This window comes from Fusarium fujikuroi, chromosome FFUJ_chr10 (assembly GCF_900079805.1).
Source record: "Fusarium fujikuroi IMI 58289 draft genome, chromosome FFUJ_chr10".
Lineage (NCBI taxonomy): Eukaryota > Fungi > Ascomycota > Sordariomycetes > Hypocreales > Nectriaceae > Fusarium > Fusarium fujikuroi.
Window position 1 is genome coordinate 865,912 of NC_036631.1, and position 16,044 is coordinate 881,955.

The 16,044-nt window shown below is 45.2% G+C and overlaps 7 protein-coding genes; 3 read left to right on the forward strand and 4 right to left on the reverse strand.

The window, feature by feature from the left end:
* Positions 1-628: 628 nt before the first annotated feature.
* On the forward strand, positions 629-1,282 carry FFUJ_10528 (uncharacterized protein; the record flags this gene model as incomplete). Its single annotated transcript, XM_023569322.1, has 1 exon — positions 629-1,282. The coding sequence occupies one exon, from the start codon at positions 629-631 to the stop codon at positions 1,280-1,282; it is 654 nt and encodes a 217-aa protein (XP_023436551.1).
* An 83-nt stretch (positions 1,283-1,365) lies between these two features.
* FFUJ_10529 (related to dienelactone hydrolase and related enzymes) lies at positions 1,366-2,823 on the reverse strand (the record flags this gene model as incomplete). XM_023569323.1 has 4 exons in its annotated part: positions 1,366-1,741; positions 1,802-1,971; positions 2,022-2,437; positions 2,496-2,823. The coding sequence occupies 4 exons, from the start codon at positions 2,821-2,823 to the stop codon at positions 1,366-1,368; spliced, it is 1,290 nt and encodes a 429-aa protein (XP_023436552.1).
* A 1,495-nt stretch (positions 2,824-4,318) lies between these two features.
* On the forward strand, positions 4,319-5,904 carry FFUJ_10530 (related to neutral amino acid permease; the record flags this gene model as incomplete). XM_023569324.1 has 4 exons in its annotated part: positions 4,319-4,604; positions 4,667-4,717; positions 4,774-5,755; positions 5,811-5,904. The coding sequence occupies 4 exons, from the start codon at positions 4,319-4,321 to the stop codon at positions 5,902-5,904; spliced, it is 1,413 nt and encodes a 470-aa protein (XP_023436553.1).
* A 574-nt stretch (positions 5,905-6,478) lies between these two features.
* On the reverse strand, positions 6,479-7,878 carry FFUJ_10531 (probable endochitinase; the record flags this gene model as incomplete). XM_023569325.1 has 4 exons in its annotated part: positions 6,479-7,461; positions 7,512-7,561; positions 7,614-7,712; positions 7,763-7,878. 4 exons carry the CDS (start codon positions 7,876-7,878, stop codon positions 6,479-6,481), a joined length of 1,248 nt encoding a protein of 415 aa, XP_023436554.1.
* A 1,406-nt stretch (positions 7,879-9,284) lies between these two features.
* On the reverse strand, positions 9,285-10,425 carry FFUJ_10532 (uncharacterized protein; the record flags this gene model as incomplete). XM_023569326.1 has 3 exons in its annotated part: positions 9,285-9,857; positions 9,909-10,169; positions 10,213-10,425. The coding sequence occupies 3 exons, from the start codon at positions 10,423-10,425 to the stop codon at positions 9,285-9,287; spliced, it is 1,047 nt and encodes a 348-aa protein (XP_023436555.1).
* Positions 10,426-11,503: 1,078 nt separating this feature from the next.
* FFUJ_10533 (uncharacterized protein) lies at positions 11,504-12,439 on the forward strand (the record flags this gene model as incomplete). Its single annotated transcript, XM_023569327.1, has 1 exon — positions 11,504-12,439. One exon carries the CDS (start codon positions 11,504-11,506, stop codon positions 12,437-12,439), a length of 936 nt encoding a protein of 311 aa, XP_023436556.1.
* A 352-nt stretch (positions 12,440-12,791) lies between these two features.
* Positions 12,792-16,044, reverse strand: part of FFUJ_10534 (uncharacterized protein) — a gene marked incomplete at both ends in the record, with an annotated part of 6,374 nt that continues 3,121 nt past the window's right edge. Inside the window, one exon of the mRNA XM_023569328.1 lies at positions 12,792-13,884. Coding sequence (XP_023437210.1) covers positions 12,792-13,884 — 1,093 coding nt within the window.

Below are 16,044 nucleotides of genomic sequence, written 5' to 3' on the forward strand. Positions count from 1 at the left end.
TGAAATGAAACAATGTTGGCCTTCTCAAACATGCCAAAGTTACTCAAGTCATCCAACATGGACGAGCATATTGATAAGATAAGGCATTTGCTAATCGTCTCTCCTAATTGGCTCCATGATCTTAAAATTGGGGACGGCGTGTGGATGCCATGAAATGCCGCTCGGTACTCGAGAAGAAGCAATTGCATGCTTTCCATAACCCCTTCTTCGAAGATTTACGTGTAGGCTCGCAAGGGATAAACTACACCGAGCTTTCGATGCCGTTAGTGACCCCTGTCAGTGAGTATTGAGTAAGTCGGTGATGATCATCCAACTCAGCTTGTCTAGGGAGTTCGCTCCCCTTGCAGATTGGATCGACAGCTCGTAAATCGTAATTCCGCGATGACGTATAGACACCCGCAGATCAAACTTGGACTTAGGATATTGTAATGCTAAGGTAATGATCTACTAATTCGCTTTTTTGGACGGCGGTTGTTAGGGTCGGCTATGGGATGTCTTGGCGATGGCTTCTCCACTCGGCATTGACTGACTCTCCTCTTTGGCGCCCAACAGCGGTTATGACCTTGCTTCATCTTGAAATACTCCGCAGGCTCAGCATACTCTACAGAGAATATCGCTAGCGAGAACCATGCTTTCATTCTTGAGATCGTCTGGGCCAGCCCGCACTCAAAATGCCCAAAACAACCCAATTCTCTACGAAGGCGGCAAGTCTTCCGTCACCTTCTCGGGACCCGGCTCAAAATACATCATGACCCATCGGATCCCACCAACAGACGAAGAAAACGGCGTTTCAATCATCGCGCCTCCTATCCATTATCACATCTACCAAGATGAATTCTTCCGCGTCCAGTCCGGTAAAGGGAACTTCTACCGCGGCCTTGACCCAAAGCCCTTTGCCGTCCTGTCCGACGACCCAGATGGTCAAGCTACAGCCTCGGTGAAGGCTGGATACTTTCACCGCTTCGAAAATGCGACTGAGGATAGAGACCTGGTAGTGGATATTCACCTGACTCCAGAATCATATGAAAACGAACAGCAGTTCTTCAGAAACTTCTTCGGTTACTTGGATGACTGTAAAGCGTCGGGTAGTGCACCTAGCATCTTTCAGCTCCTCGTCTTTCTTCACAGCGCCGATACTCCGTTGGTAATTCCGATTCCTTGGGAATTTCTGGGTCGCGTGGTCAGTCGGATCTTGCTTACAACTGCCGCCTACTGGGGAAGATTTGTGCTGGGTTACAAGCAGACGTATCCGGAATACTATGATGCAAAGAAGTCGATATAACACGATGGCAGGTATCAGTGAAGACAGTATACCAGTAGCATATTGAATTTTACATATGGTTTATCTTTTAATTTGAACATGGCTTAAGCAACTATACCTATAACGTCTGCCTCTTTCTTGACCTCATCTTCCTTCCTTAACCCTTCAGGACCATCTTGAACTTGACGAACCTTGTAGTTGAACATATCGTTTGAGGGAACTGAGTTCCTATCCCGCATTTTATCCGCAGTCTCAATCCCGATCACAGGAACTCGATACTCATACTTTGCACCAGGACCTCCAGTCTGACCAGGGACAGCATAAGGAAAGGGCAGATAGTCAGGCATGAGCCCAAGCTGTCGAAGCGCAGTACCTTGATCCCAAGAGATGTGTTCATGGTACAAGCGGTCGCCCCGGATGTTGACAACGGCTGTAAACGGAATCTCTGCTCTTTGGAAGGTAGGTGGAATACCAGGTAAGCTTAGGCAAAGGTAGTTAGTATGAGAAGCCATGATAAGTTCTGGGTATATAGGGTCTTACAGCCAGTCAATCTCGCGATCGTGGGTGAATTTGTAGATGAACTCGTCAATCACACGATCAATGCCTATCGTGCGACTAATAAGATCAAGCGTAGTATCGAGGGAATTGTTGAAGATGAAGTTATCTCTGTAGAACTTTGTGAGACTGCTTCGGCCGATACCGCCAGTCAACTGGATATCGTTAGCCGATGGGACATTTGAATGTTGAGATGGAGACCAACAGTTGGAACGTGATTCACATAAGGTTCCTGGACCATGGTGCTCATCGTATGCTGCACTGATCGATCACTGAACTCGTACCAGGTATGTTCATCCCAAATAGCCTCGAGGTCAAAGAAGGGTCCATTGAGTTTGGGCTTCAGGAACTGGAGATTACGGGTGTGAGATACTGACTCAGTTGTATAGTGGAAGTGAGGGTGCCCTGGAGTCGCGAAACCGTAACTTGAAGACTCCTTGTAAGGGTAGTGCGATTGACTTGAAGGTTTAAAGTCTTGGCCAGCAATATGCTTCAGTAGAGGCTTTTTGCTAGAGACCAAAGTCTCTACCGACTCTGCGTCGGCGTAAAGAACACTGGCTACAATCTCTGGGGTTTGGTCTATCCCAGGAGCAGCGATATTCCATAATTTTGGCTCATACACTGGAAACACGTCAGAAAGCACAGACAAGTAGACGAACATCAACCAATGACAACTTACAAACCAGGCCGACTTTATCGTTCAAGTCACACTTCTCACATTGCTTCAAGGCATCGATTGCTTCTCTGAGAACAACTCCGCTGTCCTTCCCTTCAAATGCAGCGGCTTCAACCTGCACAACGGCATAGCCTTCTTCAGCCCACTTCACCAATGAGGAAGGGACACCTTCGCAGAAAGCCAAAGGGTCCTCAGTAGTGGCGGAGAGAATAATGAGACCGGGGCCGTGGCCTCGTCTGGAGAGTGGGTACAACAATGACGGGCCAGTTCTCAGGGTCTTGAGATTGATCGATGGGAGAGGTGCTGGTGGCTTGCTGATGTCTGCGTACATGGCTAATAGAATACGATGGGACAAGGTATAATGTGATATGATTCAAGGAGGATTTATTCTGAAATGCAGTGTTGATGGAATTGCTATTATGGTCTTGGATTCGACTGAAGCTATCATCGTCTTCTTAAGCAACGAACGGCGGCACCAAGTCCCATCCTTTTTCAGTTGTCTATATCCGCATTGCCGAGATATCACGAAGAGCACATCGTCTGATCTCATGACAGAAGCCATTTGAGTCAATGTCCACATCTTCATTCGACTATACCCATCATGGACAGGAGGTCATTAGTAACGATTGCAATCAATTGAGTCAGATACGGACGGTGGGGTTGGCGAGATAGAGCTAAACGATAGCGCTTATCCCCCCCAGATTTTAGTTCTGCCAGCGGCTGTGCCCACTGAATGATAGCGGGTATGGGCACCTGGAGCGTGCGTTTTCGGCTGAGCGGCCCGCGACACAGTCTTGGACTCCTGGGAACGCCTATAATTACTAGTCACCACATATCGCACAAGTATGAATGCCGGTGTCCGACACGCTATGCGTTGATTGGCCTTCAAAAGACGGTAGTTGAAACAAGTCTGTGAAACTGATGATAAGTGGTGAACCACTTTACTTGATGAACCACTTTACTTGGTGTACCACTTTACTTAGTGGCTTCAGCATCATGGGACTTGTAACCGAGTCACACGTCTTTACTTTCCGTATTTCAGTGGTCCCAAATAATACAATCGCAGAAATATAGTTAAAAATTGTACTGATTCCAGGAATGAACATTGGAAGATGTAGCCGTTGTCTGTAACATAACAGGCTGAAAAATACTACGAACTGGCAGTTATATGAAGCGTCTGTCAGTCACCTAGCGCAAAAGAGGCATCATATAACAAGAGTGTGTATCACCCGGTAGCCGACATTCCAGTATCTTGATGTTCTTTTCCCCCGCACCCGACAGCTAGTAATGAAGCAGTAATGCAGGTCTGCAACCACGATAGAAAAGACACCAATAGCCTTGACTTTGCGAAAATGCGTCCCGGTAGTTTGGTTAGATCGCGATGCCTCAAAACGCGTCCCACTCTGAGTGCGGAATTTACCTTTCCACGTGCGGAACCCTCCATCACTAATCTCTGGTGCCCCATAGCCGATTGTTGCTGACAAGGTATTCACTGCAATTGGGCAACTCTACACGGGGATATCGCCAAAGCTGGTCCTGATAAGCGGCCAGATATCAGTGGCCGACAAGGTTTACACTTGATAAACGACCCACGGGACCAAATCTGATACCGTCTAGCTCACGATATGCAGGCCCAGTCTAGACCGTAAAGATAAAGTCGGGGTAGATAACCTGGGGTAGCAACCGATTTCGGATCCAGTAGAAATAAGGGCAAGATCGCCCATTGAGATTGTGAAGACAGACTGAGTCACTTCCTCTTCCACCTTCACTTCTCCTCATCTGTTTCTGCCCTATAGATATCTCTCTCGACATATACGAAGGCGATCATGGCTTCTCAAGAAGTGCAGCAGGTGAGCGACGACAAAGTCACACCATACAGACCAGCCGATGAGGAAGTTGTCTCCATGAAAGGCGAGACTCTTGAGTCTCATGAAGTCTTCCAACAGACAGACGATGGCGTGCAGTTCCGAACTGTCAGCTGGCAGAGAGCCACCATCATCTTTCTCAAGATCCAGTTCGCCATGAGCATTCTGAGCGTGCCTGGTGCTTTTGCAACGCTTGGTGCTGTTGGAGGCGGTCTATCGCTTGTAGGCTGGCATACTTTGAATACCTGTAAGTCAGATGTTCAATTGTCAAGACAAAGAGATCAAGATTGACTTATGACTCGTGTATAGACACCGCAGTGATTCTGGGCGAATTCCGAAACCGTCACCCCGAGTGCCATAGTACGTTGCCCATACCCATTTTAAGCTTATATCGTGAGCTCTAACGATGTGGATAGCACTCGCTGATATGTGCGGTCGTCTCTGGGGCCGCATTGGCAAAGAACTTGTTGGTCTTCAAATTCTGGTGGCCCAAGTCCTCATCTCCGCCGCCGGCATCGTTTCCATCTCGACAGCTTTCAACGCCATCTCGAACCACGGCGCATGCACCGTCATCTTCACCTTGATCGGTGCGATCTCAATTACCTTGTTCTCCTCGGTACGAACCTTCAGCCGCCTCGGTTGGGTTACATGGATCGGATTCTTTACATTCTTCGTGGCTGTCTTCATTTTCGTCGTTGCTGTGACCCAGCAAGATCGCCCTGCAATGGCTCCTAAGACTGGTGACTACGAGCTAGGTTGGACTGCCATCGCTCACCCTACGTTTGTAGCAGGTATCACCGCCTCTGCCAACATCTTCATCAGCAACAGTGGTTCATCTATGTATTTGCCTGTGCTGTCAGAAATGAAGCGTCCTGAGCACTTCAGAAAGGCCGTGCTTGTCACAGGTGTCCTCGTGACGGCTATGTACCTGTCTTTCTCCCTAGTCATCTACAGATGGTGCGGCGTTTGGCTGGCAACCCCAGCCTTTGGAAGTGCAGGCCCTCTGTTCAAGAAGATCTCGTACGGAATTGCGCTTCCAGGTCTCATCATCGGTGTTGGTATTTACCAGCACGTGGCTGCCAAGTACATTTTCGTCCGAATCCTCCGCGACTCACACCATCTTCAGGAGAACACGATGGTCCATTGGAGTACCTGGATTGGTAGCAATCTTACTCTCGGAATCCTTGCTTTTATCGTTGCCGAGGCTGTCCCCATTCTCAACTACCTCCTAGGTCTTGCCGGAGCCGTCTGTTTCGCCCCCTTCAGCTTGATCTTCCCAGCTCTCCTTTGGATGCAGGATTTCAAGCATTATAGGACAGGCAATTCATCTAACCAGGCGAAGTATTGGTCCCATGCCCTCATCGTACTCGTTGGATCCTTCATGGTAATTGCCGGAACGTAAGTCAACAAATGATCGCCTCTGTAATATGTGCGATAGCTAACCCCCTTGAAGTTACAGTGTGGCTGTATCCATCCAAGATGCTTACCGATCTGGCCTGATTGCAAAGGTCTTCAACTGTGCTGATAACTCTGGAACCATCTCTTGAGCTGCACAGTAGCAATTCGTGCGTCGACCCATGAAGGCTGATTCGGGAAAGAAATGGAGGGGAGACCTAGCCTAGTTGTGAATAGAACAAACATTCTTGAAGTGGCGTTCCAATACGAAGTAGCGTAAGATAAGTGATTCAGTATTTATATGATGCGTGTATCTAGGACACTACCCGCTACTCAAAAAAGGTATAGAATATCCGCTTATCAAGTGCGTTATCCGATGCGCGGGCCGCTTGACATCACAGTCGGATAGCGCACCGTCCCATCTGCTCGACGCGATTACATGGGGATGTTCATTTTGATCAGCTAGAGATCCCTATCGTAACGACCTTAGGATCTGCTTGACTCCTTATCCCCGCCACTTTGATTAGATGATCTCCTTTTTGTGTACAGTGAAGTCGTGATAGTATGTGACTAGACATCATCGTAAAGTAATGCCAAGCGAATGTCTATTGGTATATAAAGCGAATGTCTACAATAATTCGAGAGTATCAGGTGAGTGTATGTCCTAACCTGCCAACCTCCTACCATTTCATGTTCTCATGACGATATCAAGTTGCCACCGCCCTCTCAAGAAAGCCCCTTAGCAATGTTGGCATACTGCGAGTTGGGGTAGCTCAAACAGTTGTTAGTGCTATCAAGAGTTCCAAGCTTCTTGGAGCTGGTGCCGATCAACGAGTCAGCACCAGTCTTGTCAGCAGAAGCCTCCCAGAACATGCTGCCACCAAGGCTTAGGTTCTTGATGTAAAGGACCTTGTTCTCAACCATACCAGGGGTGTCGAAAGAGATAAGCTCCTTCGTGTTGGAGTCGTAGCTATAAGAGGCCTGAGCATCACGATCATAGACAAGACTGGCTCCAGCCTTGGGCAAAGCCTTGTAGTCCCAGATACCGTTCTCCCAGCTTCCAGATCCAACACCAGAGTATGGCTGTCCGAGGCCGGCCGTGTTCTCAAATGCCCGACCATAGATGGGCATACCGAGAACCATTTTGGCGGACGGGACGCCACCGTTGACGTAAGCCTTGACAGCCTGGTCGGTGTTGAATGGGGTTGCGTTGGGGATCTTGGTGTTGGCGTATTTGTTAGCTTGATGTCCCGAAAAGGCACTCCACGAGCCGGCGTAGTCATACGCCATCAGGTTGACATGGTCCAGAACCGACCCAAGGTCCTTCATCTTGAGCTTATTGTAGTTATCAGGACCTGCAGGGGCAGCGATCGAAAGCTGGAAGTGATATCCATTGGCATATTGCTTGGAATAGGAGTCTAGCTCACTGCGCACGGCCTGGAGCAGAAGAATCATGTTACTAGCGTCCGTAGCGTTGGCGGGATATTCCCAGTCGATGTCGATACCATCGAAGCCCCAGTCCTTCATGAGTGTAACGGAACTCTTAGCGAAGGTGGATCGGGTAGCAGCTGAGGCTGAGGCAGCTGGGAAGTTGGTTGACCAGGTCCAGCCGCCAATGGAAAGCATGACTTTGAGCTTTCGGTTGGCCTTCTTGAGGAGGAAGAGCTGCTTGACGCATCCGTAGGCGTTATTCCCAGGTTCCTCCCAGGCTATGTCTAGTCAGTTTCGGTCTCCAGTAATAACAGGCAGCCTCGCTTACAGTCGCCAGTGTAGTGTTTTTCAAGGTCGGCATACGAGTCACCAGTATACCTGCAATCTGTCAGCGCCTTTAAAATGTTGAGTGTGATATGTAAATACTTACACAGTGCCATCAGCTCTCACATTCATGAAAGCATAAAGCACGTGAGTCAGTTGCGATGTGGGAAGGTTCTGGGGTTGATAGTTACGCCCATAGATACCCCTGCATGTGATGAGTGAATGAACCAAGAGCACGTGAGAAGGAAGACGAACCAGTTGACAAAGTAAACGGCGTTGACGCTACCAGTTGCCTCCTCGGAGATGTCATCGTTGTTGGCTGGAACAACAAGGGCGGGGATGCCAGAAGTCATATCGTCGAGTGCGACCATTGTGAATGTTGAGATGCGATAGCGGAAGTGTTTATAGATGTTGTAAGATTGTGATTCGATGTTGTAATCTTGATTGATCATTTTTGACCCAGTACCTGGTTCTAGAGAGCATTATATACGTCTGGAATCATTCCGAAGAACATCTCGTCAAATGCAGTATCCGTAGATAACAGAACCCGTCATTCTCCAAAGTCATCAACTCGTCTCAGCAGGATGTTGAAAGACATGTTGAGTTGCAGCGATGGAAGAAAGAACATGTGCAGAATACTCAAGTGACTTTTGCAAGGCTGTAATGACTTGAAATGCAGTGAAAAGGCCATTATAGCCGTGGTTAATGGAGAGACTGCGGTCATACCTGGTCGGTTGCAACGTTGCAGATCTGTTCCAGCACTTGGGACGATCACAGCGACCGTCACCAACACCTGGAGAAAACATCTCCCGGGAATAAAGAAGCCGGATATTTGATAGCGACGTACGCATGAGTTAGAGTCGTGTGATATCCTCGCTTGCGATTCACAGTCACCTTGATTTCACAGTAGGGCTGATGAACAGTCTTTCTCCGATAAGGTTGGCGACAGTAGCAGAAAAGTCGAGATAAGGTAAGTGGTCGCACGTCACTTGATTTATCTCTGGTAGTGGCGATGTAACCCAAAACGGAGTTTGTTCTGTAATCTGGTGTCTTTTATCGTAGTTGCAGACTAGGGTAGTATTCGCAAGAGCGTGATGAGGGCACCGGGCTAGTGAACTGGCACGGCGAGTGACAACCTATTGAACTAAGCGAGTAGGCTAAAGCATGGAGAATCTTCTTCCTTGTGTCCCGAACTGCCCAGCAAGGTGATGTAGGTAATTCATCCCACGGTAGAAGTAACGTAGTGCCTCAAAGGCATTCGGATGCCAAGCGAAATGCATCTCCGGCATTTGGGAGAAGCCATCATCTTGGCAAGCCCTCTCGGAGATTTCCAAGCGCCCAAAAAGCTCTCGTGATCGCTTCATCACTGCGAAAATCCCAATGCTACATCAATGTCTGATCTCAAGTTACCATGGCGTCTGCATTAGGAAGGTGGCTAACCAATGGGACATTGATATTCGCACAAGACATTTGAGCAGGTGGCGCATGTCTCACTGCCGAGTTGGGGCTAACTGATAAAGGATATCCCTTCAGCGGCCAGATATCAACACCAGCAAATCATGTTGCAACGATCGCCAGTCAGCAAAGGATTCGGGCCGCGCCATTACTCGACGTTGATGGAAAGTCCGGGGCACGAGGAGACATGGTCATCCGTCTTTTAAAGCAAGATAAGAATCCTGATTCCATGTTTTTGATCGGATACCAAACCTCGAGGATCTCGCATCTCGCCCAATGTGCTGCCGTTCATCGCATTTCTACTGAATCTACCAGTTGAATGTTACGCGAAAGAGGGTATCGTGCTACTTGAACTGATCCCAATGCTGAGAAGATCCATGTAATTCACCAACACCTCATCATCAGCATGAAGGTCCTGCTGCACCCAAATAGCCTGAATAGCATTCGTCACGGCCTTCATACTTCTGACCCGTGCATCGCGTTGAGTTCTGTCAATCAAGTTAAGAATTTCTACCCGCTGATCGTCTCTCCCTGATTCACATGCGAGAATCAGCAGAGGAAAGAAGTGAATGCAGGTACACGATGCCACTGGCCCCTCAAATAGTGCGTCTATCAGCGAGTCTAGAAGTGCGGGTGCTTCCCATGGACTCTGTGAAGCGCGCGCTATGTATATCCGGGTTGCTACGCGATAGAGTTCCAAGGCGACTGCGCTTTCGGGATTCAGACTGTTCGGGATCGGGCTGGCGATAAGGTCGTCGACCTGCGCTTCGAGCCGTTGGAGCGATTTGCGATATTCTGGACTGTTACTTTTCGGATCTTGTGGATCTATTATGATATCGCATGCATCAAAGAGGAGGCTCATTATCGAAGATGTTGGATCTATAGGGGGGTGATTCTGAGGTCTGTTAGCTGCTAGACTCGAAATCAGGTCTCGTAATAAGCATACAGGCTTGTAGATCGACAATTGAGAAGTGGCTAGGTGATCGGAGCGTTGGACAGGCTTGATGAATGTCTTCTGAGCCAGTGCTTTGTGTTGCCAGTGCTGCGTACTGAAACGTGAGAGCGTATGATGATAGTTGACCCAGTCAATGAGAGCGTAGGTTTCACTCTCAGAAGAACGATGACTGAGTTGAGTAGCTTGAATGACGTCCACAGCGCCCCAAATATGCCACAGCCATTCACCTGAGCTCTCAAAAGGGCGCAAAGTCTTAAATATCAGCTGGGTCTCAATGGGCTATGGGATCACGTACCTCAAATGATCCAAGGAGCATGGAAGCAGCCACGTGCAGGGAGGCATTCACCAAGGACAGTTTACCATCCTCGGTGGAGGTAGATAGCAGATGGAGTGCCTGAACTTTGAGTCTGAGAGCTGTTTCGCTCAGGCCATGACGATGAAGGGAAGAATAGGCTAGCATAGCATGCAGAAGAGCCGAGGACGAAGTACTGTTGTTGATCATGGCCATTCTCAGGAGTGCATCACGGATGCCGGCCGTTGTCGTGCTGAATGTGACCAAAGATAAGTGCGCTAGGTCATGAACTAACCCGAGTCAGAAAAAATGGACGTTGTGAATGTGATGTATCCCTCACAGTAATTTAGCAGTTCATTCTGATTGGTATATATCGCGGACTGTTTTAGTGACTTTGGAGGCTGGATGTGTGGCTGAGCCTGGCCATACTGTGAGGACAGGTGATTATGTAGCTCGACATCGCGGAATGATGTATTGATCAAGAAGAGGCGAATGGGGATCTCGCTTGTCTTTCGAGAGGATACAGGCGCTTGCGTTGCTGTAGTGCATACTATCGCCCGCTTCCTGTCATTATTTCTCGGCGATGATAACCGAGCTTCATAGCCTTGACAGACTAATTGAGACCGCTTGCATTTGTTGCAACTCGGTCGGACTCCGTCGCATTGAATCTTGCGAGCTGATGCTGATGCTTAGTGATGACCAATTCGCTGCCAGCCTCGCCGACACTCACCTGCGCAAGTCCAACAGCTTTTTCGGGGTTTCATCTCAACAAATCAACCCGAATCACCGATTGATTTGGTTGCCGGTAGTAAATAGCGTACAGTAGATGAAAGCAGTGAGATCTCAATCTCTCGGTCAAAGTTGCTGGTGATGGGGTCTCTCAGATGATAAGCAGACCCGGAATTTGTCATCAGCACTAAGTTAGAAGCACCAATGATCGGTTGAGGCGACATTCCCCTGTCATCATGTCCCCCACTGGAAGCAACTTTTATCGAAGCTAAGATCGCATTCTTCCCTACGGAGTGCGCTAAGCCCCGAAGACGACCGGACTTTTAACATGCTTGCGAAGATTCCGTCTCCAGAGAACTCCCGGATCATGTATTCGTCATTTAACTTAGAGTACATTAGAAATCACTGCGGAATGAGACCGTTGTTTGACCATGGTCAGGGCCCCAGAGAATAAACAGGTTATATATACCGCGGAAGCATCACCAGAGGGCAGTTACTCAGCCATTCAGACTATCTCTAATTATCACACTTTCCCTCCCATTATCTCTTTATAACCAATAGTATGATGTCTGTCTATCTCGTCACCCAGGCCACTGGTCAGCAAAGCCAATGGGTCATCAAGCACCTCCTCGAAGCTGGCCACCAGATCCATGCTGTCGTCCGCAATATCGAAAAGATCCCAACCCTGCTTAACGACCCAAGCATTGCTCTCTTCCAAGGAGAAAGCAAGAACCTCAAAGATATCTTCAAAGCTGCTCAGGGCTGTCAAGGCGCTTTTCTCAACACCGTTTCCTTCCCTGGCTTGGAGGTCCTTCAGGCCAAAACGATCGTCAAAGCTTGCGAGAAAGCTGGCGTCAAGAACCTCATCGCCGCTACCTCCATTTGTACAAACCGAAAAGACTTATGGGATAACAGAGGTGCCAAAGCTATCCCTCATCTCCATGAGTACTACACTTCTAAATATGAGGTCGAGAATATTGTTCGCACAGGAAAGTTCGAATCATACACTATTCTCCGACCTGCACTTATCCACTACGATTTCTTTATTCCAGGCGCCTATAACAATTTTCCCCGTCTCCCATCAGATGGCGAGATCGACGATCTTCTCACTGGTGGTGCCAAATTCCCTTACACTGATGCTCACGACGTGGGGATGTACGCTGCTGCAGTCCTTCAGGATCCTACCAGATTCCGAGGCCAAGAAATTGACCTTGGGAATGAACTGTTCGACTTTGAGAAGATCCGCGATATCCTGGTCAAGGTCAGCGGTAGAGAAGTCAGGGTTGTGAAGCGTACTCCTGATGACGTGGAGAAGTTGGGTATTGCTGTTCATGGTCACATGTTTCAGCATTTTGCCAACCTGAAGCCTTTTGGCTTTATTGAAGGAGGGGCCAGAGAATTCCAGAAAAGGTTTGGTATTCCCTTCACTCCACTTGAAGACGCGTTGCAAAGGGACATGGTTAGGCTCATGGAGTGTATTCCAGCCAAGAAGGAGGTATAATACGAGCTTATAGTGAGTTGTTTCATAGTATGATAGCCAAGCAATCTTTAGGATAAGGCTACCATTTATATCTGAGGTTGTTTGAAGGGCGACGAGTATTTTGCCCGTATGTGCTTTTTTGGTGTCTTTTACCTTTGTGTCCTTGAGGCTGAAGCCTCTTTTGACCCCTCAACCCTATCATAGAGGTTGTTTGAAGAAAGCCACTGCGTACTCGAGACATGACGAAAGCTTCAGGTCGAGTGACAAACAAGCTCAAAGGATAAAAGAAGGGCATGACAATGCTCCGGTAGATAAGGCCCCCTCAAAAGCCTCTCAAAAACACAATCTCAAAGATTCTGAGTCAAGAGGGAATTCAAAGGCATGGGCATTTGCAGATCATTGCATGCTCAGTACTCGTAGCATCCAGGCAAGCTTTTAACATATCCGTACGAGCACCCTCGCCAGTCCATATAGGATATTTATGCGTGTCCACCCATTGAGAGCTTGGTCCCTTCAAGGGACGCTTCCCCCATCCCATCTTCTCGGCCTGGAACTGTTCCAGGACGTATAGATGCTTAAGTATCTTAGGATCCTTTGCTGATTCAACTGTATCCGGCTTTGGGCCGAAAATGCGGTCTTCTTGCTCTTGTAGCCTCATAATCAATGCCGTTACCGTACCGAGAGTTGTTCGAACTCCTTGCGCTGGTCCAAGACTAATAGGCTCAGAGACATCCTTGAGCAAGTCGATTTCCGAGTGGATGTCTGAGTGCAACCCATCCGTGCTCCCAGTGAGAACAAGAAAAACTGGTAGCTGAGAAATATCCGAGATGACTCCACAGCTCGGGTAGTCGCTCTGCCGTATGACGACAGACAAAGCTCGAAACAATGGGCGGATAGAATAATGCTTGCGTCCCGGGACGTCAGCATCAAGCAAGGCGCGATCGACCCTTTTGCAGATTGCTCGGTTCAGGACCAATCCCAAGCGGGTTGCCGAGGAATCATCAAGTAGTGCAATAGAGTCCAACCGAAGCAACTTGGCCAAGAACTGATCATACTCAATATCAGTACGATAAGGCTTGAAATAGACTCGATGAATGTAGTTGAGCACGGCGATGTGGATTAGGGGCCCTAGAGTTCTGTTGCTGGAGCTGATGCGATCCGAGAACAAAAAGATGGGAAAAGTCTTGTTGCAGAAGCTCAAAGCTGAATGTTGTTGAATGCTTTCTAGATCGCGCTTGGTATGCATTCCATTAAATTGGGTATACCAGATCCGATGAATGTATTTGGCTTCGAGGCGGCCGCGGATGTAATGAAGAATCTCGTGTCCCTGTAGTTCAACATCACCGCGGAAGACAGCATCGACTCCGTAACGGGCTTCGTGGGGCGCGAGAGTACTCTTGTCATCCTTTCTTATAGGAAGATCTATTGAAAATGCATCTTGTGTAATAAATGGTGAGTAGAACAAGCTTTACATTATGTTAGCCTTGCGCTATTGTGATGGGTACCGGAGAGAAGGTTGGAAGAGCCAGTATATGGTATCAAGAGGAGAGTGGATGACGAGAGGTTTTGTGTTAATGAACAATCGCTGGACACGTCATTGATTGAGCACTGTAAAGATTCTATCAATTTACACCGATAGACGACAGACTCGTAAACTCTAACGTCACCTGCCGTACCCAAGTGGCACCAGAAGGCGTTTCTAGGTAACGCCCCTTTTACAGAAGGCCAAATCGACATCTATACCAAAATTCATCTTAAGGGATTTTTTTTACTCTATCTACCCTAATATAGCACTAAAGGCCCCTTTAGGCTTCTAGGTAATATAATATTATTATATTAAATATTATTACTATAATATAGCACTATAGACTAAGGCCTATATTAAGGGCTATAGCCCTCTCTTTTATATATACCTATATAAGCCTATAATATACTATTTAAAGCTAAACTATTTACTTTTACTTTTATTATTATAGATTATACTAAATTCTGCCTTAAAACTAGCTATAGTTATAATAAACTTTATATAGAATTAAAGGCCCTTAAAGAAGCTAGTTTTTACCTATTCTATTAATAACCACTTATTAAAGCTATTAAGGTTATTAACCTTACTGTAAGTAGCCCCCTTAAGCCTAGTTTAATAATAATTTAAACTAAATAAATATAATTAATCTCTATTATATATATTAATACTATTAATATAACTACTAAAAGCCAGTAATATAATATTACAGTAATAAACTATAAGAATATAATTACTATTAAATTAAAGGCTATATTCTATATTACTTTAAGATACCTTAAGGAAGTTATTTTAGGCATTTTTATACTGAAATATAATAAAGAAGTTAAAAGTAAGAATATTAAAAGTAAGATTATAGCCCTACTAAGCTCTATATTTTTATCTTATAATAAAATAGTTTATTTTATTATATTAAGCTACTATAAAGAGTTCTTATTAATAAAATAAAAGCTTATTAATAGCTATATTACTAATATATATTTAAATAGACCTATTATATATAGAGATACTATTTATAAGACCTTATAGCTAAAGGACTTTTTTAAGGCAGTAAGTATTATACTTTTTATAAAGGCTAAAGCTTTAGTTTCCCTTATACTTTTATACTTTAATATATAAGACAATTTAAAAGATAGTAATACCCTATAGCCTAATAAGTAGGCAATTAAGTAGGCAGAAACTAAAATACCTACTTTAAAGTATATAATAAAGATTAAAAGGGAAATAAAGAATAAGAAAAAATCTATATAAAATAAAAGAAAGGAGAATAATATTAAAACTAAAATTAAGGTTAAGGTTAAGGCTAAAAAGATAAAAGGTAAAGAAAAGAGATAATATAAAGATTTAGATATATTTAAGGCATTTCTTTAATTTATAATATTAAATAAGGATTAAGAAGGCAAAAAAAATAAGGAGAAATAAGATTAAGAAAAAGCTAAAGGGCGCCTTTTGCAATTAAAAGCCCTACTATAGAGGTTTAAGGAATAATATAAGGCTAGCTCTTAACCCTATAATTAATTTTATCTTAATTAATATTACCTTAAGTCTTTTAGTTAAGTAGCTATATATTAATATTATATATAGCTAAATAAGACTGTATATAATTAATCCTACCTATAGGTATTTCTAAAAGACTAATAGCTAGCTATTTCCCGCTAAATATATATACTTCTAATTATACCTATAGATATAAGTATATAAAGAGCTTTAGGTTCTTAAGGGTATCTTAGAGAAAGATCTGCCCTTTAAGAATCTTTTTATATACTATAATTATATCTTAGGGCAAATATATATTAAAATTAATATTATTATATTTAAAAAGCTCCTTAAGAGGCTATAATCAATTAAATAGTATTAAATAAGTATAACTCCTTATTTTGTAGATCTCTAGCTAATAATATAAGACCTAAGGCCAACCAGGAAGAATATATAGCCTATTACACTATTTATAAATATAATATAAATTCTATATATATATAAATTTAGAGAGTTCTATATATATAATTAGTATAAAAAGATATAAAATAGCAATTTAATTTAAAATAGAATTAACAGAGAAACGCCTATTAGCTATAATTCTTCCAAAATACTTTTATAAGCAGTT